Source organism: Nicotiana tabacum, chromosome 20 (genome assembly GCF_000715075.1).
Source record: "Nicotiana tabacum cultivar K326 chromosome 20, ASM71507v2, whole genome shotgun sequence".
NCBI classification, from domain to species: Eukaryota; Viridiplantae; Streptophyta; class Magnoliopsida; order Solanales; family Solanaceae; genus Nicotiana; species Nicotiana tabacum.
Genome location: NC_134099.1, coordinates 88,199,923 through 88,220,649, shown reverse-complemented (window position 1 = coordinate 88,220,649; position 20,727 = coordinate 88,199,923). Strand labels below are relative to the sequence as shown.

General features: G+C 40.1%; 1 protein-coding gene across 1 annotated transcript; it reads left to right on the top strand.

Annotated features, from left to right (window-relative positions):
• The first annotated feature begins 10,669 nt into the window (after positions 1 to 10,669).
• LOC142174451 (uncharacterized) lies at positions 10,670 to 11,182 on the top strand. The gene has a single exon (XM_075240247.1). It carries the CDS (start codon positions 10,670 to 10,672, stop codon positions 11,180 to 11,182), a length of 513 nt encoding a protein of 170 aa, XP_075096348.1.
• Positions 11,183 to 20,727: the final 9,545 nt, after the last annotated feature.

Genomic DNA, 20,727 nt, shown 5'->3' with positions numbered 1-20,727 from the left:
CTTGAGAGCTTTTGACGAAGATTAAAGAGGGTTTTGACTGGGAATCAATTGGAGGTGAGTCCTATGGCCTAGAAACATCATTTAATTGTAGATTCAACACTTAAATTCATGGAAAATTTGATTAAAAGGGGAAGAATTAGGGCTTGACTTTTTGAATGTAAATTTGGGGTTTGAGGGAGCAATTGAGCTCGGATTTTGGTAAATTTGATATGTATAGACTCGTGGAGAGATAAGGAATCCGGTTATGTGAATTTTCTGATTTTTCGGGAAGTGGTCCCGAGGCTCGGGTTTTGCCAACTTCGTTATTTTCGATATTTTTCGAGTCTTTTCGATTGGGTTGTATTCCCTTAGCCTATTGTAATGTATTACTTGTGGTTTTGATAAGATTCGACACTCGAGGAGTTTGATTTGTGAGGCAAGGGAGTAGCGAGCTAGGATATCGGCCTGCTTGAGGTGAGTAATGGTTATAAATGATTTTCTGAGGGTTTGAAACCCCGGATTTGCACAACGTGGTGCTATGTTGAGATGAGACACACACTGTATGATGAGCGTGGGGTCTGTTACTATTGGGGATTTGGACTCGGTCCATCCCGTTTGATGAATCTACTGCACTTTTGACTGAGACTTAATTAATATCATTATATTATTGGCTAGTTGGCATATTTGGGGCCTTGTGCCGATCTGTAGAACCCTTAGGGGGCATTTGTATTGGTTGACCTCGTTATCCTTGTCGAAATCTTACCCTCAGTCATGTTCTTAACTGGTAAACATAATATGAACCAGCTTTAGAAATTGTTAAATCCTAATGAGAGTAACGTGGGGGTTGAGAACCTCGTCTTATCTTAGTGTGCCCGAGAGGCCAAGTATATATTGACTGAGAGGGGTAGAGAACCCCATTGTGAGGGTATTTGATATGATATGGATCGGGCTGCACGCCGCACGCCGCAGTAGTATATTATATGGATCGGACTGCACGCCGCAGTAGTATATTATATGGGTCGGACTGCACGCCGCAGTAGTATAGCGCTTGGGCTGAAGGAGCCCCTCCGGAGTCTGCACACCCCTCAGTGAGCGCAGTCGACTATTCTTGGATCAGGCTGCACGCCGCAACATATATATGGATCGGGCTGCACGTTGCAACAGTACAAATATGAATTCGGTTATCGTGAGGAGTAAATGACGCAGCAGTATACTATGTGGATCGAGCTGCACGCCGCAGCAGTACAAATATGAATTCGGTTATCGTGAAGACTCAATGAAATGAACTGGTTTAAAGGACTTTTAACTGACTTCTTCATTCAGTTGCTGTTTTTTTTATATTCTTACCATTTTAATATAGAACTACATAGTGTTTTACGAGTTTTCTTTCCATGAGTCATTATTTATTGCTATTACTCACTGAGCTGGAGTACTCACTTTACTCCCTGCACCATGTGTGCAGATACAGGTATCACGGAGGCATAGTTTGAGCCTTCGGCTGTTGTTTAGCTTATTCCGGAGTCATCAAGGTAGCTGCATGGCGTCCACAGGACCTGATTTCTCCCCTTATCCTCTTTATTTGCCGCATTCTAGACAACTCTATGTATAGGTTGTTACACAGACTTGAATTAGAGGCTCTTGGCTCGTGACACCAGATCAGTGGGATTTATAGTGATATTTTATGGATTTTCCGTACTATTTATCTATTACTACAGAGTTATACTCATGTTAATCTGGCATTAAATCCTATTAATTGGTAATGAATTCTACATAAGGGATTGTGAGTGACGAATTGGTCGGACTTGCCTAGCTTTGTGTTGGGCGCCATCACGACCGGGGATTGGGGTCGTGACAAGATTTCACCATTGTTTCTTCATTTCTCTGGTGAGTCAGTTGATTTCTCATTTTTGTTTAGTCCGTATTTTTATTGTGTTCATCTGAGAGTCATTCCTGTTTTAATCCTCTAATTAGGTTTAATTAGGTTTTGGTTCGACTTAGTAATTTGGTTTAATTCTAGCTTCTTTAGGTTAGTCTAATAAATTGCTTGTTCGGTCATGCTGTTGATTTTGAAATCGTTTTGTTCTGGATTCGCTTCTTCTTCTTCTTTTCATAAACCACTGAAATTGGTTTTGGGTTTGGGCCACTTTGTCTGATTGGGCTTTTGCATCACCTTTGACCCAGTTCAAAGAAGCTCAATCATTTGGTTTGGGTTTTGGTTTAGTTCGGCCCATGAACTGAGATTTCCTGAAGGTAAATAATAGTCTTTCAGAGGGTAGTTTAGGGAATTAGGCGGAGGGAATATTTCTTAACTGCTTGGGAAAATTTCTAGGAAGGTGGGATTGAGGTTAGTTTAGCAAACATGCTCTAAATTCAGGGTTTGAAATGAAAAATGAAAATTGGGGGAAGGGGTAATATTAAAATCAGTTATGCTTCCCTAGGACTTTCTATATAATGTTTGTTTCTTTCATTGTTAGGGCAGAGATTGGAAGATTAAAAAAGAGCTAGGAAACGGCTGAGAATAACAAGCACCATTTCTTTTCTGCAATTAGAACACTGAAATACATAGAGTTTGATAATTAGAAAAACATAAAAAATCGAGCATTGTACCATTATAGTTTGGCTTTTTCACATTTTTGGGTTTCTTAGAAGATTAAATACACTACTGTTTTCTGGGTTCAAAGCATGGTGGTAGCTGGATGATAACTGTTTTTTGGTGATTTCTTATTGTTCCAGGTATATTCATGAGCTTGAAGTGATAACATGGACTTGTAAACTGCTGATTTGGAATGGGATTCTTGCTCGTATGGCTAAATGTTTTCTTTCCTTTTGTTCACGATATTGCTTCAATTTTGTTAAAAGTTTTATCAATGCTGATTTAGTATAGATGGATGATTTAACACTTAAGTTGTTTTAGTTTATTCATAAATGGTTAACAGTCTATTATACTTATTAGTAATTATTTGGGACTGTTTCTTTCAAAGGTTGGTTTGGATAAAAGTTCAGCTCTTGTATTGTAAGTATGATGATAGATGTGGATATTATAAGGTTGATCTTTGAGTTCAGAAGGTGAACTCTTGGTGTGATTAATGTCATATTTATAGGAATCACCGTGAGATTAACAAGTAGTTTTTATAATTTAGAATCATGTGGTTGGAATGGATAGTAACAATGATTCAAAAGGCTTTCAATTATCAATGCATTACAAGTTTAGGATTGTTGGTTTAGCACGTCTGATAGCATGAATGGTCATGGGTTAGAGGTTCAGTTGTTTCAAGTGCTGTAACATATTTTAATTCCTTAAGTAAAGAGGTTTCATTGCATAAAAGTAGTGGCTTGGTAAATAAATTTGGATTGTGATTTTCATGCTATGATATAATGATGTGTTGGCAATTAGCTTGGCTTGTAATTAATTCCCTTACCCCTTTGGTGTATGAATTATTCATGTGTTTGGTCAGTAATTGTTCGGTTTAAGGATGGCCCATTTTGAGGCCTGAATCGAGGGCTTATGGAACGTGTTGGGCTCACTTTGTGCCCTGTTAAATCGCTGAAAGGTTGCCTGCCCATTCCAAGATGTGGGTTTGATTCAGGGTCCAGTAGTCAATGTTTTCTTGTCTCTTAAATATTGTTTGGTTCAATAAGAAACAATTTTGGCAGAAAGTTCAATTCAAAAATTTTAATTCAATTTTTGAATTCACTAAGCATGTAGTTGATTTGTGTAACAAGACTTTGAATGGGTTTTCTCAAAATTTTGGGAGCTGGGCAATGCTAGCCCATGCGAGGAAATGAATCAGTCGCTTAGGCCGCCCTTTTTACCTGCTCATTCTCGTAGGCTAAGTGTCAACCCAAGTTTGTATTACTTGCCTTTAATTGCCTTGTTAACTATGTATCAATTTGTCCCATGCAAATATTTATGTTCTTTAGGTTTAATTAAGTGCCTAATAGATTGAGGTGTGCCATTTTTAACTATATCACCCATGGCCCTCATGAGACTAAATCAAGAAATCACTTGAATAAATAGATTTGAGGTGTGCCATAAGCAAATTAAATCATCTATGGCCCTCATGAGTATTATAATTTAGATATTAAAAATGAACCTCATAGTTTGCTTTAGGCGCGTTAATTATATAATTATCACAGCTATTATCAAAATTCGAGTGTGCATTTCATGTGACCCGGTTCTACTTTCCAACAAGGTTAAATAGAACATGTCGTGAATCACGGATGCATTTCATGTAGCGTGGCTTGCGATATGTTTTAAATAACATTTAAATAATTTCTTAAATAAATAAAAGCGGTTATAAAGTTAAAAATACACATAAGGTTTAAAACGTGTAAAAAATCATATAAGTAGGCCAATAATAATAGTTGAGCAACCGTGCTAAAACCACGGAACCCGGGAATGCCTAACACCTTCTCTCGGATTAACAGAATTCATTACTTGGATTTCTGTGTTCGCGAACTATGAAAGAGTCAATCTTATCCCAAGTGGCGACTCTGAATTTTAAACAAAATAATCCCATTTCGATTATCAATTAAATTAGAAAAAATCTATTATACCCTTTTCGGGGATGTAGGAAAAAGATGTGTGATAGCTCTGGCGACTCTGCTGGGGACAAGAACCCAGAACTTTTGGTTCAGGGTTCAGAATTCGAGCGTAGAATATCTGTTATAATTGGCTTTATTTATTATCTAGTTTTATTTACATGCTTGGGCCTAATGTGCTAAATGTTTTTTTTACCGCTTTGATATGGTTGAACTGTATATAAATTATAACGAATTCCTCCTCTTTCTGAGCCTTCTAAATCATTTGAGAAGGGTGCACTTCGTGTAGCTTCTCTTCTGTTAGAGTCATATCCCAATTTTAGAACGAGGTTCGGACAAGTTGCAAAACCGGTGAAGCTTCTGTATTCCCGGTATGCTGCCCTCCCTCGGCTCGAGCTGTCCGCTCGGGTAAGCCAGGTCTAGAACAAACAAACCCAGGTTTTCAAACCTAGTATATCATAGCCTCATGTCGGATCCCTAGTATGAACGCTTGTCCGTCTAGGACAGGTGCACCCAAAATAAAAAGACCATCCTGATGCATTCTACTTGCTACTTGCGCATTTATTTGACTCGTATTGCATGTTGACCGACTTCTGCAGTAAGGGGAAAATTGAGAAAAACCAAATTGAGGTGAGTGAGAGGGAATTACCCGCATGTGAAAAACCTGGTGTCCAAAATACCCCGAAACTCTGCCAAAATGTTTCAAAAAAAAGAAAAAAAAGCTATTTCAAAAGTATGTGTTTTCTGTTGCGTCAAAATTGCCCGAACTATGCAAGTTTGATTTTCACCGGATGTGAGATACGTAGGCAACCCTCATCGGGTCCAAATCCTTTTTGCAAAAATAAACCAAAAAATATGAAGTATCGTTGTTTTGTCATAAATAAGCTAGGTGATGTCGTTCTTGTCTGAAATATCCCAAATGCCCCAAAAGGGCGCCGAAAGGCTATTTTTGCAGGAATAGCCACCTAGGGTCCTTTTTCAAATCTTGGTTGATTAACAAACACAACCCTAAAATTTTCTTTCTTGAGGTAGTGAAGGGCTGTATCCGCAAAAGTTTTTGTTTTAAATTTTGTGAAAACTGGTGTTTTTCTCTTGAGTCAAAGTAAATCACAGTCTTTTAATCACTCACTTAAAATACATATGCAGGATGAGCATGATTGAAAATGAACCTTTCACAGTCCTCGAGGAAATCCCGTTAGAGCTCCAAATGTGGTGGAATGATCTGGGGGAAGTTAGTAGAAAAACCATGATAAAAGCTTTGGGCGGTCTTGTTGGTCTTCTGAATATTAAGTCGATGAAGGATATAATTGAGGCTCTGATACCCTTTTGGGACCCAACACATAATGTATTCCATTTTGCTGATTTTGAGCTACATATACACTTGAGGAAATAGCGGGCTATGCTGGTTTTAGTGGGAATCCCAGAAATCAATACCCGGTGGCACCTAGAATAGTGACTCCCCATAAGTTTCTGGATCTTTTAAGCGTAAATTGGGAAGTCAATATGGAAATTTGGCTAAGGAATTTTTCACATTCTACTTTTTGTACCGTCGTTACGGGAATCCCCGTGGTTTTGAGATGCCAGATACCGGTCTTACTCTTTTAGGGAATAAAGGCAAGCGGGAAGCATAGTGGGGGCTGGCTTTTATAGTGGCATTTCTGGGTGTTTTGACTTGCCCAAGAAAGGATGGAAACATAGAATTGGAGCTTATGGGGATAGCCGACTTCATGACTAAAAATGAAAATGGCACCATTGTACTAATGATCTTGGCGAAGATTTACCGAGCTCTAACTGTTTGCCGAGAAGGAGGAAAGTTTTTTGAAGGATGTAATATGCTTCTACAACTTTGGATGGAGGAACATCTTTGCCGCCGTCCAGGGTACATGAACTGCTGCATGACCGGTCTTAAATGCATTGAAAAACATGAACAACGGGCGGAGGGCTATGAGTTTTCAGATGGTACAGAAGCGTGGTTTGAAACAAAATTGAATGGACATTCGAGTGGCTCCCGGTCAATGAAGTCATTTATGTGATGGGTATCCAGAGCATTCAACCTTATGCCCCGCACAGAGTTCTATGCCAGTTAGGCAGGTACCAGACTATCCCACATGATGAGGATTTGGGTCGGCAGGTCATCGAATTGGAACCAAAAGCTGCTTTCCCGGAAGAAAGGGTGCGTCCGATTTGTCATTAATGTAGGTTCTTAGAGCCAAAGACTCAGGTACGAGATCTATCTAAAGGAGAGTTGGAGCCTAGTTACACAACTTGGTATGGTAAAAGGTCTCAAATCCATCTAGAGCCCAAACGGCCCGCAAAAAGGTCCATGTCCAACAATTCACTAATGAAGCGCATGAGCAATGGGATTGGTTGGAAAAAGAGGCAAGCTATAGAGCCACCATAAGCAAATTGGAGGGACAAATCCGGGATATTAAATTTGACAAAAGTATATAGGCCGTTACTGATGAAGGGGAAAAGAAGAAATTGGCTCAAGAAAACAAGGCCCTTCGAGAACAGATCCAAAAAATTAAAATAGCTACTGAGAATTAGGAAAAGAGCCGAAAAGATGAAATACTCATAAGTGGCCTCAAGAGGAAAATAGCTAAGTGTGAGGATGATCTCGAAAAATACGAGGGTAATTTGGCAAGGGATCGGGCACAGTTAGCGAAGAACGTAGAGGGACGAGCAGAGTTTTTCCGGGAGTTGAAGGGAACAATCACCAATTTGAAGAAAAGGCTGACCACCCTCGAAAATGAGATTTCCAAACAAGCTAAGAACTTTAAAGCAGAAAGGGAACATTGATATGCATTAATGGCCTAGTTAGAGGAAGATATGCAACAGTTGTAGGGTCAAAACCATCGTGATGCCCAGGTGCTAGAAGCTAGGTCTCAGCAAACAGGGTGTTTGCTCCAAGAAAAGGGTATCATCAGGGAGAGGGTTAGAGCAATTGTTGATTACATCATCATAAAGTTCCATGAATGTGAAGACATGACTAGAACCACCTTCTTTGTCGCGGTAATGACCTTTGTTCGCCAAATAATGAGTGACCTGAAGCATCTTCAAGGGGATCTTGCGCATAGGCCCGTGGCGAGACCAACTGATGTCCCGAGGGCCCCTGGAGCAGTTAAGGCATTGATATATTCATGATTTTCATTCAAATCTGTATTTTCATTTTCTTTGTTGGAGTTTGTTAGTCTGTTTTCGAGTCTGTATTTTCATCTTTCATGGAGTCTGTTAGTTCCCCTTTTCGAGTCTATTGGTTTTTATAATTAAAATCGGTAGAAGAAGTCGTTGTAATCGAGATATTATTTTATTTTTATGAAAAATTGAAAATCCCAAAAAATGTTTGTTTGTTTTATTTTATCTTAAACCTATTCCAAGAACTACGCTTAGTCTGCTTCATGCGGCCTCATGATACGTAGGCAATCCCCATAGGATTCGATCATAACCATGAAATAAAAAGAAAAAATAAGAAAAGAGAAAGAAGAAAAAAAGAGAGAAAACAAGAAATTGCAGGGAGGAAAATAATGGCTAAACGAGAGAGTGAAAAGGAGTGAACCAAGCAAAGAAAACAGGAACAAAATAGAAAAGAAAGGAGAGAATTTGAAAAATGGAAGTTAGTAAAAGCCGGGATGATGCAAGCAGCCGTTCAAATATATAGTAGAAATGATTAACTGCTTAGGTGCATTGCATCCCCAACATGCGGTTGCCTATCTGTTAAGCTCTAATAGCTAACAAGTTTGTTGTTGTCATCAAGTTCAGGCAGGTGGTTAGTTTGTTTTGCATTCTGGAAACTCACCCATACAACACCAGGTCCAAAGACAAGTTGATCATGGCCAACCAAGAACTAGATGCAAGTGTTATTGATCCGTCAAGAGAGGGGGAAGAGTCTGATGTTAATCTGAAAGAGGAGTTGTATAAGTTGAAACACCAGATGGAAGAGATGCACCAGGCATGGCTGAAAGGGAATCCACCACCATCATGCCTCGCCAACCCTCCTTTTGTCCCGTTGCTGGCTCAATCCCAAGAACCTCCAACTGTTGATTCATCTCCCAGCTTCCCCATTTACCACCACTACCAAGGTACCACTTCTCAAACATCACAAGAACCACTACCTAAACTAGTCCCATACCCTCCTCCACCAGCCACCCTTATTTTTGTGGTGCCCCCACCCACTATACTCCATCGATCCTCCAGTGAGCCTTTATTCCATACCTGGGATAACTAGTACTACCCCCCCTCGGAGCCTACTTTCAAGGCCCCATATAATTACTTATATACTCTTTGTTTTGACCTCTTTGTCGAGATTGAGAAACCACATAAAAACCCAGAGTAGGAGGAGATGTTTAGGAAGGTTAGAAGGCTGGAACAGTCATTCAGAAGCATGCAGGGATTGGGAGGCCAGGTGAGCGTAGCCTACAAGGATTTGTGCCTATTACCCAGTGTTCAGTTGCCTGTGGGATTTAAAATGCTGAAGTTTGATTTGTATGACGGGAACGGAGACCCGGTGGCCCACTTGAGGGGTTTCTGTAGTAAAATTAGAGGATCTAGTGGGAAAGATGAGCTATTGATGGCATACTTTAGCCAGAGTTTGAGTGGCTCAGCATTGGAGTGGTACACTCGTCAGGATCATAGCAGATGGTATACCTAGGATGATTTGGCCAAGCATTCGCTCGTCATTTCTAGTACAACATCGAAATTGTTCCAAACCATTTGTCTTTGACTAAGATTGAGAAGAAGCCTAGTGAAAGTTTTAGAGAATATGGTTTTCGCTGGAGAGAACAAGCGGCAAGAGTTAACCCCCCGATGGAGGAGAGCGAAATTGTGGAGTACTTTCTGCAGGCTCTTGAGCCCACTTATTTTGGACATCTGATATCGGCCATAGGCAAGTCTTTCAACGAGGTAGTGAAGATGGGTGGCATGGTGGAAGGAGGGCTTAAATCAAGCAAAATCATGAGTTACTCGGCTATCAAGGCAACTACCCAAGCCATTCAGAATGGTGTTGGGGGAGTGATTGGAAAGAAGAAGAAAGAAGACGTGGTAATAGTTGATTCAGGATCGTTGTTTGGACCCAAGGGCCCATCACACCAATATACCCTACCGGCCCAGGTTTTTGACCCAATCCAGCATTCAAAAATGAGAGGTTTCAGCGGAAGAAAACCTTCACTCCATTGGGGGAGTCTTATACCAGTTTGTTCCACAAATTGAGGGAGTTGGATATGCTGAGGCCAATTGAGTCAAAATTGCCAAACCCTCCTCCGAAGAATCTTGATTACTCTGTGAGCTGTGAATATTGTTCTGGTACTCCAAGGCATGATACAGAGAAGTGCTGGCACCTGAAAAATGCCATCCAGGAGCTCATTGACACAAACCAGATTGAAGTCCAAACCCAAGAGGCACCCAACATCAACCAGAACCCATTGTCGACCCATTAAGAAACAAACATGATCGAGATAGTACATAAGGGAGGGGAGCCCAAGAAGCCTTCACAGACTATCATGATGATTCGGTCCAGTGAGGTCAGGCCAGTTAAAAGACTAATAGTTGAAGGATCAGTGAACAAGTTGAGCAGAGCAAATGATGAACAATCTGTGGTAATCAAGGAAGGATCCCCAAGTGATGTTGTTGCGAAGCAAGAAAAGTCAAAAGTGGTTGTTCCAGGAGTGGCAAACAAGCCTATTAGAATTGTAGAGGGTGCTTGTATGGATCCTGTCATCATTAAACCTGTAACCCAATTGCTGGTAATCAGCACCAATGCCATCCCATAGAACTATGAACGGGTGATAGTGACCTATAAGGGAAAGGAAGTGAAAGAAGAAGTCAATGAGGCCCAGGGATTAACTCGTTCGAAGAGATGCTTTGCCCCGGAAGAGTTGAGGAAAACTAAACATCCATAGATAATCCAGTCCTAGTAAAGAAAGTAGTGACTGAAGAAGAGGCGGAGGAGTTTCTAAGGAAAATGAAGGTACAAGACTATTACATCGTGGAGCAGTTGATAAAGATGCCTGCTTAGATATCTTTGCTGTCATTGTTGGTCCATTAAGATGAGCATCATCGGGCCCTGATGAAAATTTTGAACGAAGCTCATGTCCCCGACAAAATTTCAGTGAACTATCTGGAAAAGATCGCCAACAAAATATTTGAGGTGAACATGGTCACCTTCTCTGATGATGAGTTTCCGGTGGAAGGTACTGAACACTACAAAGCTCTATACCTTACGGTAAAATATGAAGATTTTGTGGTCACCAGGGTGTTAGTCGACAATCGTTCTAGTGCAAACATTTGTCCTCTCTCTACCCTGAACAAGTTGAAAGTTGATGATGATATGATTCACAAAAACAACATCTGCGTTCGAGGTTTTGATGGTAGAGGGAAAGATTTAGTTGGTGATATAGTGCTTGAATTAATAATAGGACTAATAGAATTCACCATGGAGTTCCAGGTACTGGACATAGATGTCTATTACAATTTACTGTTAGGTCGACCTTGGATTCATGCCACCAAAGCAGTCCCGTCCACTCTACATCCAATGGTCAAGTTCGAATGGGATAGGCAGGAGATCGTCGTGTATGGCGAGGATAATGTGTGTGCTCACAGTGATGCCTCTATCCCGTTCATTGAGGTTGAATATGACAAAAGGGCCTTGGGTTTATTAGGTTTTTGAAATAGTGCCGGTCGAGAAAATTCCGAAAGGGAAATGTGTTCCAACTCCAAAGATAGCCTCCGCATTAGTCATGGTGGCTTTTGGAATGCTAAAAAATGGCTTTGTGCCCGGTAAAGGTCTGGGTGCATCTCTGCAGGGTATCATACAACTGGTGTCCCTCCCTGAAAATTTGGGTACGTTCGGTCTTTGATTCAAACCTACAGCAACATATGTGAAAAGGGCTAAAGGGTTGAAACAGAAGGCGTGGGTACTTCCAAAGCATATTCCACATCTCTCCAGGTCTTTTGTCAAGACCGGTGCCAGGAAACGCTTAGTGCCGACTGTTCTGAGTTTTGTGGTTGACATTGATGATGAGTTAATTGAAAGGTTCCAGAGGTTGTTTGATGATGTGAACATGGTAGAAGGTGGAGATGGTTCTAGCAAAGCGGACGTGCAGTTCGTCGGGCCGAATGTAAAGCTTAACAATTGGAAGGCTACTCCTCTCCCTTCCCAGAATGAGTCTTGGTAGTTTGTTTTGTTTTCCTTTCTATTTGGGTCATTCGAGGGTACTGACCCAGATTTTTAGTTTCCGCTTGTTGATGTACAAACTCTATTATCCTTTATTTTAATGAAATGCAATTTCCCTTTCCATCACTCCTGATAGTTTTATTTTTGTTTTCTTTTCTTCTCTGTACAGTTCTTTTTATGCTGGTCTCAATGACATGACATTCATGAGGAATCTTTGGCCCAGTTTTAAAAGTCAATCTAATTCTGAAATAATAATCCAAGAAATAGAGTGTGATGAATCAGAATAGTAAGGAACTAAGTCATTTTGAAGAAAAACCCAAGTCTAACCTGAATGATACAGAAGCAATCAATTTAGGGGACCCAGATAATGTCATAGAAAGTAAGATAAGTGTCCATCTTGAACCGCAAATCAAGGAAGAGATAATTAAAGCATTGTTTGACTATAAGGATATTTTTTGCATGGTCGTATGATGACATACCGGGCTTGAGCATCGATTTGGTGGTCCACAAATTAATAATTGATCCAGCATTTCCTCCTGTTAGATAGGAGTTGAGGAAGTTCAAAACTGACATGAGTGTGAAGATTAAAGAAGAGGTCACAAAGCACCTTGATGTAAAGGTCATTCAGGTCACGCGGTATCCCACGTGATTAGCCAATGTTGTGCCTGTGCCAAAGAAGGATAGTAAGACCAGAGTGTGTATTGATTACCGTGATCTCAATAAGGCGAGTCCAAATGACAACTTCGCATTACCAAAAATCCACATATTGATTAATAATTGTGTCAAGCATGAGATTGGGTCTTTTATATATTGCTATGCGGGATATCATCAGATTTTAATGGATGAGGAAAATGCGGAAAAGACGACATTCATCACGCCATAGGGAACATATTGCTACAGGGTCATGCCTTTTGGTTTGAAAAATGCTGGGGCAACTTACACGAGGGCAATGACGACCATATTCCATGACATGATACACAAGGAGATTGAGGTTTACGTGGATTATGTGATCATAAAGTCCAGGAAGCAGTCTGACCACGTCAAAGATTTGAGAAAGTTTTTCCAAAGGCCCCGCAAGTACAATCTTAAGCTCAACCCTACAAAGTGTGCGTTTGGTGTTCCATCGGGAAAATTGTTAGGATTCATAGTCAGTCGGCGGGGCATTGAATTGGATCCGTCAACAATCAAAAATATTCAAGGGTTACCGCCACCAAGGAACAAGACCGAGGTGATGAGTCTGTTAGGGAGGTTGAACTATATCGGTAGGTTTATTGCTCAACTCACGACAACTTGTGAGCCCATCTTCAAGTTGCTAAAGAAAGATGTTGCGGTCAAATGGACCGATGAGTGCCAGGAAGCCTTCGATAAGATCAAGGAGGATTTGTTGAACCCACCTATGCTGGTCCCGCCAGAACCCGGAAGACCTTCGATTCTTTATTTTATAGTCTTGGATAACTCATTTGGTTGTATGTTGGGTTAGAACGACATCACCGGCAGGAAAGAGTAAGCCATTTAGTATCTCAGCAAGAAGTTCACATCTTATGAGGTTAAGTATTCTCCCCTTGAAAGAACATGTTGCGCCCTGACTTGGGTAGCACAGAAGTTGAAGCATTCTTTGTCATCCTACACTACTTACCTCATCTCTCATCTAGTTCCTTTGAAGTATATATTTCAGAAGCCCATGCCACAAGAAAGCTTACAAAGTGGTAGATCTTGCTCATAGAGTTTGACATCATATATGTGACTCGGACGGCGATGAAAGCCCAAGCTTTGGCTGATCACTTGGCCGAGAACCCGGTGGATGAAGAATATGAACCTTTGAGGACTTATTTTCCTGATGAAGAGGTAATGCACATTTTCGAGGTCGAGAAAGAGGAAAAGCCCGGTTTGAAACTTTTCTTTGATGGGGCTGCTAACATGAAATACGTTGGGATAGGAGCTGTACTCATTTCTGAAATAGGGCATCACTACCCTGTTACGGCTCAGTTGCGTTTTTACTGTACCAACAACATGGCTGAGTACGAGGCATGCATTCTAGGACTAAGGCTAGCAGTAGATATGGGAATCCAGGAAGTCTTGGTCTTGGGAGACTCGGACCTTCTAGTGCACCAGATTCAAGGAGAATGGGAGACGCGGTATTTAAAACTTATACTGTATCGACAATGTCTGCATGTTCTTTGTTAACAGTTTCGATCAATCAAGGATCCATAATGAGGTTGCCGATGCTTTGGCTACCCTGTCATCGATGTTACATCATCCAGATAACGCTTATGTTGACCATTTGCATATTCAGGTCTGCAAGCAGCCTGCTTACTGTAACATGGTGGAAGAAGGACTTGATGGTGAACCTTGGTTCCATGATATCAGGGAGTATATCAGAACGCAGGTATATCCGGTACAGGCCACAGGGGGTCAAAAGAGAACAATTCGATTGGAAAGTGGATTTTTCTTCAGTGGGGGAGTTTTGCACAAAAGAACTCCAGATCTTGGATTGTTAAGATGCATAGATGCTACACAAGCCACGACCATCATGACCGAAGTACATTCCGGGGTTTGCGGGCCGTATATGAGTGGGTATGTTCTAGCAAAGAAGATTCTTCGAGAAGGTTATTATTGGATCACCATGGAGCAAGATTGTATTAGTTTTGTGTGCAAATGTCATCAATGCCAAGTACATGAAGATTTGATTCACTCTTCGTCATCTAAATTGCACACAATGTCCGCACCATGGCCCTTTGTTGCTTGGGTATGGATGTCATCGGACCGATTGAGCCAGCAACATCCAATGGGAACAAGTTCATTCTAGTTGCCATTGACTATTTCACTAAATGGGTTGAAGCTAAAATGTTCAAGTCTGAGACCAAGAAAGCAGTGGTCGATTTTGTTCATTCGAATATCATTTGCCGATTCGGGATTCCAAAGGTGATCATCATAGATAATGATGCTAATCTTAACAGTCATCTGATGAAAGAAGTATGTCAAAATTTTAATATTATGCATCGCAATTCCACCCCATACCGCCCCAAGGCGAATGGAGCAGTCGAGGCAGCCAACAAGAATATAAAGAAGATACTGCGGAAAAAGGTGCAAGGTTCTAGGAAATGGCATGAGAAGTTGCCCTTTGCGTTATTGGGTTATCACACTGCTATTCGCACTTTGGTAGGTGCAACTCCTTACATATTGGTATATGGCACAAAAGCGGTGATACCCACGAAAGTTGTTCCATCCCTTCGGATTGTTGCTGAAGCCGAAATTGATGAGGATGAGTGGGTTAAAGCCCGTTTGGTGTAGTTGAGTCTGATTGATGAGAAAAGATTGGCAGCAGTGTGTCATGGCCAGTTGTGTCAAAAGAGAATGGCGAGACCATACAACAAGAAGGTGCGTCTGCTGAAATTTGAAGTGGGTCAGCAAGTATTGAAACGCATCCTTCCACATCAGGCTGAAGAAAAAGGCAAGTTCGCCCCAAATTGGCAGGGGTCGTTCATCATAACAAGAGTGTTGTCCAATGGTGCTTTGTATTTAACAGACATAGAAGGCAAATGTGTAGATATGACTATCAATTTTGATGCAGTAAAAAGATATTATGTATGATTTCTTTGGTTTAAATTGTGTTTGTTTGTACTTGGCATGTTTTAAAGATTGGAATGACGAAGGCATTTTGTTCAACTATCTAAACACTTTATCCTTTGTTACCCCTTTGAACCTTATTTATTTCCTTTCATACCCCTCTTTTGAAATCAGTAGAAAAGTTCAAAAACACGAGCGCAAAATTTGAGCAACGAAGAAAAAGAGAAAAGAAAAGAGAAAAGAGAAAGAAAGAATGGAAAAAGTGAAAAAAAGAGAGAAAAGAAAAAGGAAATAAAAGAAAAAAAAAAGAAAAAAAAGAAAAGGAAAAAGAGAGAAAGGAAAAGAAAAGAGAAAAATCACAACAACAAAGTAATTCCTATGACATGAACTACGTTTGACCTGATTCCGTTTAAGGATACGTAGACAGCCTCACGGTTCAGTCCCATCAAAGTAAAAATCCAAAAGTCCCCAAGGAAAGAAACTGGGGCAGAAAGTTGTGGTTGTTGTAAGAAATCTGATTCCAAAAGTTGTAATTTTAAACCCTTTTAAATTGTTTTGAGTCTTTTGATATCCTTTCTTTCTAACCCTATCTAAAAGCCCATATTACGGTCCAAAGAAAGACCTTATGATCAGTCTTTGAGAGATGCCAAGTCAAGCAAACAGAGGTGATTCATGTCAAGGGCAATACTCCGTTCTGAGTAGGAAAAATGAAAAGAATGAGAGAGTCTTATTGGTGAAAACACTCATGGGCACCGTAAGGTGATAGGGAAGCTAGGAAAAATCAAAATGAGAGAGTCTTATTGGTGAAAACCCTCACGGGCATCGTAAGGCGATGGAAATCTGAGAGAAATTAAAAAATTGAGAGAGTCTTATTGGTGAAAACCTTCACAAGCAGCGTAAGGTGATAGTGAGTTGAGAGATGAACAAATGAGAGAGGTTTGTTGGTGAAAAACCTTCAGGGTGCCGCAGGCCGAACAAGGTCAGTGATCTGGCGAAGAAATTAGGTTGTGGAGATCCTGGGGCACAAAGCATGACAACTGAAAGGTGATTGGTTGAATAGGGTGGCTTGATTAATCCGAAATGCATGTCATGATCATCGGTGCCAGTTGTTCCACTTAGATAAGTCTCTTTTCCTTCCCCCCCATCTAACAGTCATCCAGTTGTGGATTTTCTTCTTTATTCATCACTCTCAAGGTCATTGCATTTCAATTCTGTTGGGTTTATTTATCTAGGGGTTTTCCAATGTCAACCTTGTTTAAGCAAGTATGAAAGGATTTCAAAGCTTACTACAAACTTCCAAATTGCACAAAGCAAAGTGCGGCCAAAGCATACCAGAGATAGCATGATGTAAAGTGGGAAATAAGGTGTCACTTAAAGTTCCATTGGTCTAATGGTTTAGTAATTTTGTGGGAAATACAGAGGTTCAGGTAGATGGGTCATAAATGTGAAACAACGATCTGGGTGTAGAGCACTCGGGTCATCTGGGGTCCTGCGGTTGAGAGTCAGGTAGAAAGTCAAAAATTCTTGGCCAGTTAAAGGAAGACAGTTAAAGCAAAGCACGACAGTGAGTGGGCCACCTTCAACAAAAATTCCGCAAACTAACCACCACATTTTAAACTGACAAGAATTTTCTTTTATTGAAATAGGGGCAGAAAATTTCATTTGTTTCGGAGAAACCCTTCGCAAGGAAAGCATGTACCGGACAGGTTTGACCATAAATTTTCAAGACCCTCCTGGACAATGGGACCTAGTTTAAAATTCAAAATATTCATGAGTAACAAGATCTAGAATAAGCTTTACCTTGAGTAAATATAAGTTTGCTTCGAAGTTTTCATTCTTAAGATATGATTCAATTAGAAATTTTCAGGACCCTCCTGAATAATAGGATCTAGCTTTCAAATTCTTAGGGATATTTAGTAACATGGTTCAATTAGCACTCACCGATGTGCCCAGCTATCAAACTGGGGTAGGAAATTTTCTTTGTTTTATCTATTCTGTTATAATCAGGCGCCCAGTTGGAGAGCAAGGGAGAACAACACAAGTTTCAAGAATAGAAAGTAGTCCAGGTTCAAGCAATCAGGCACCCACCAAGAGAAATAAGGGAAGACAGCTCCAAGGAAAATCAGTCGCAAGGGAGAGCAATTCAAGTGTTGTTAATCAGGAGCCCACCTGGAGAACAAAAGGAGAAGCAATTCAAGAGTTGGTAATCCTGGAGAACAAAAGGAAAGAAATTCAAGTGTTGGTAATCAGGAGCCCACCTGGAGAACAAAGGGAAAGCAATTCAAGTTTTGGAAATCAGGAACCCTCCTAAAGAACAGATGGAAATCAATTCAAGTGTTGGTAATCAGGAGCCCACCTAGATAACAAAGGGAAACAGTTCAAGTTTCGAAGAAAAGCAGTGCAAATGTTGGTAATCAGGAGCCCACCTAGAGAACAAAGGGAAAAGCAATTCAAGTGTTGGTAATTAGGAGCCCACCTGGAGAACAAAGGGAAAAGCAATTCAAGTGTTGGTAATCAGGAGGGCAAAAAGGGAAAGCAATTCAAGTGTTGGTAATTAGGAGCCCACCTGGAGAACAAGGGAAAACAATTCAAGTTTTGGAAATCAGGCACCCTCCTGAAGAACAAAGGGAAAGCAATTCAAGTGTTGGTAATCAGGAGCCCACCTGGAGAACAAAGGGAAGCAGTTCAAGTTTCGAAGAAAAACAGTACAAATGTTGGTAATCAGGAGCCCACCTGGAGAACAAAGGGAAAAACAATTCAAGTGTTGGTAATCAGGAGCCTACCTGAAGAACAAAGGGAAAAACAATTCAAGTGTTGGTAATCAGGAGCCCACCTGGAGGGCAAAGGGAAAGCAATTCAAGTATTGGTAATCAGGAGCCCACCTGGAGAATAAAGGGAAACAGTTCAAGTTTCAAGGAAAATGAGTGCAAATGGTGGTAATCAGGAGCCCACCTAGAGAACAAAGGGAAAGCAGCAATATTCAAAGAAAGACGGTTCAAGTTCAGCAATCAGGTGCCCACCTGGAGAACAAAGGGAAAGCACCTCAGAATACAATTCAAGTCAGCAACAAAGGAATTTCACCTGGAGAGTACAAGTCAACAGAGCAACAGAAACTGCAAGACCAAGTTTGAAGATATAAATAGGATTCTTGTAATTCATAGATCATAGTTTAGTCTAGCTTCTTTTATTTTCTCTTGGCGTAATAAGGAGTTCAGCAACCAGTAGCAACAGTAAAATCCCAGCTTCCTAGTAGTCCCAGCTACCAAAACTTTCCAAACTACAATGACCTGATTCCTTTATATCCAAAGATATGTCTGCAGCCTCGAAAGCAAGGTGCAGTCAAATATTTTCAAAAATGCTTCCCACGGAGTATTCAAACGGGCAAAAATCGCTCGTATCCGCTCACTTTATCTTTGCACGAAAACTCTTCATGTTACCGAGCAAAGAGGGGCAGCTGTGAGCACGTGAGTTTTGCCCTATGTGAGTTATTCCCATAAAATACAAGAAAAACAATTTTTTTCATTTTTTGCAATTTTATAGGATTTTATGGAAATTTGCGCTAATTATTTTGCATTTTTTGTGCATGTTTATTTTTATTAAAAATCATGAAAAATAAAAAAAATAAAATGCAATGCATTTAGGTCATTTTTATATTTTAAGGTTAATTAGTCAATTTCTTTGCTTTATTAAAATTTAAAATCAAAAATTGGTTTGTCTTTTGCATTTTTAGCTTTTTAATTCGAAATTAGTAATTTTCCTTTTTAAAATTAGGAATAATTAAATTCTGTAAATATTATATTAGATAATTATTTTAATTTTGTAAATTAATTTAGTTTAAGAGTCCAATCTAGGTTTTAATTAATTGAAAAAAGGGAAAACTAAAAAAAGAAGAAAAAACAAAAGAGAAGGAAAATTGAAAATGTGATTTAAAGCCTTGAAATTGGGCTAGTTTAATTGAAAACCTGCCCCAAATATCCCCCAATTCAGGCCCAAATCGGAACAACCCGGTCTAGTGTTCCTGGCCTAACCAAACGATGTCGTTTTGAGGTTTTTTATCCCAACCGTTGATTTCCACTCATCGAACGGTTGGGAATTGGGGTTCGTTTTATATTTAATGGTCCGAATCTAGGTCACCCCTTAGTCTAAACACCCTCCCCTCAGTCTCTCATCGTCTCCAAAACCCTAGCGCCGCCCTAAAAGTCTCCATCCTCTTCGCTGGCGGCGAACCACCCAATCAACCCCAAACTCCTCCTCCACAATCCCCACACCCCATTGAATATGTATCCCACATGAATTTCCCCAAAATCCTCACCCACTTATCCCAATTTCAAATCTGAAATCGGAAACCCTAATTTGCTTTCTTTTCAGAAATTAAAGTGGTTTTAGGGTTTCGATTTGAGTTCAAGTTTATGCTGATCAATTGTTCTTCTCATTTCAAACCCCGTTGAAACTCTGAACATGGACAAGATGTCTCTCACTGTTGGTTTATGCATAAATGGTAGATTTCACCATTATTTCTTCATTTCTCTGGTGAGTCAGTTGATTTCTCATTTTTGTTTAGTCTATAATTTAATTGTGTTCATCTGAGGGTCGTTCCTATTTTAATACTTTAATTAGGTTTAATTAGGTATTGGTTAGACTTAGTAATTTGGTTTAATTCTAGCTTCTTTAGGTTAGTCTAATAAATTGCTTGTTCAGTCATGCTGTTGATTTTGAAATCATTTGGTTCTGGATTTGCATCTTCTTCTTCTTTTCATAAACCACTGAAATTGGTTTTGGGTTTGGGTCACTTCGTCTGATTGGGCTTTTGGCCACCTTTGACCCGTTTCAAAGAAGCCCAGTCATTTGATTTGGGTTTTGGTTTAGTTCGACCCATGAGCTGAGATTTACTGAAGGTAAATAACAGTCTTTCAGAGGGTAGTTTAGGGAATTAGTCAGGGGAAATATTTCTTAATTGCTTGAGGAAATTTTCAGGAAGGTGGGATTGGGGTTGGTTTAGCAAACAAGCTCTAAATTCAGAGTTTGAAATGACAAATGAAAATTGGGGGAAGGGGTAATATTAAAATCAGTTCTGTTGCCCTAGGTCTTTCTATATAAGGTTTGTTTCTTTCATTGTGAGGGCAGAGATTGAAAGATTACAAAAGAGCTAGGAAACAGCTGAGAATAACAAGCACCATTTTTTTCTGCAATTAGAACACTGAAATATATAGAGTTTGATAATTAGAAAAACACAGAAAATCAAGCATTGTACCATTGCAGCTGGGCTTTTCACTTTTTTGGGTTTCTTATAAGCTTAAATATTTTCTGGTTTCAAAGCATGGTGGTGGATGGATGATAACTGTTGTCTAAGAGTTGCTGACATTTCGATTCATTTGTTTAAGTTTTGTTGGTGATTTCTTATTGTTCCACGTATATTCATGAGCTTGAAGTGATAACATGGACTTGTAAACTGCTGATTTTGAATGGGATTC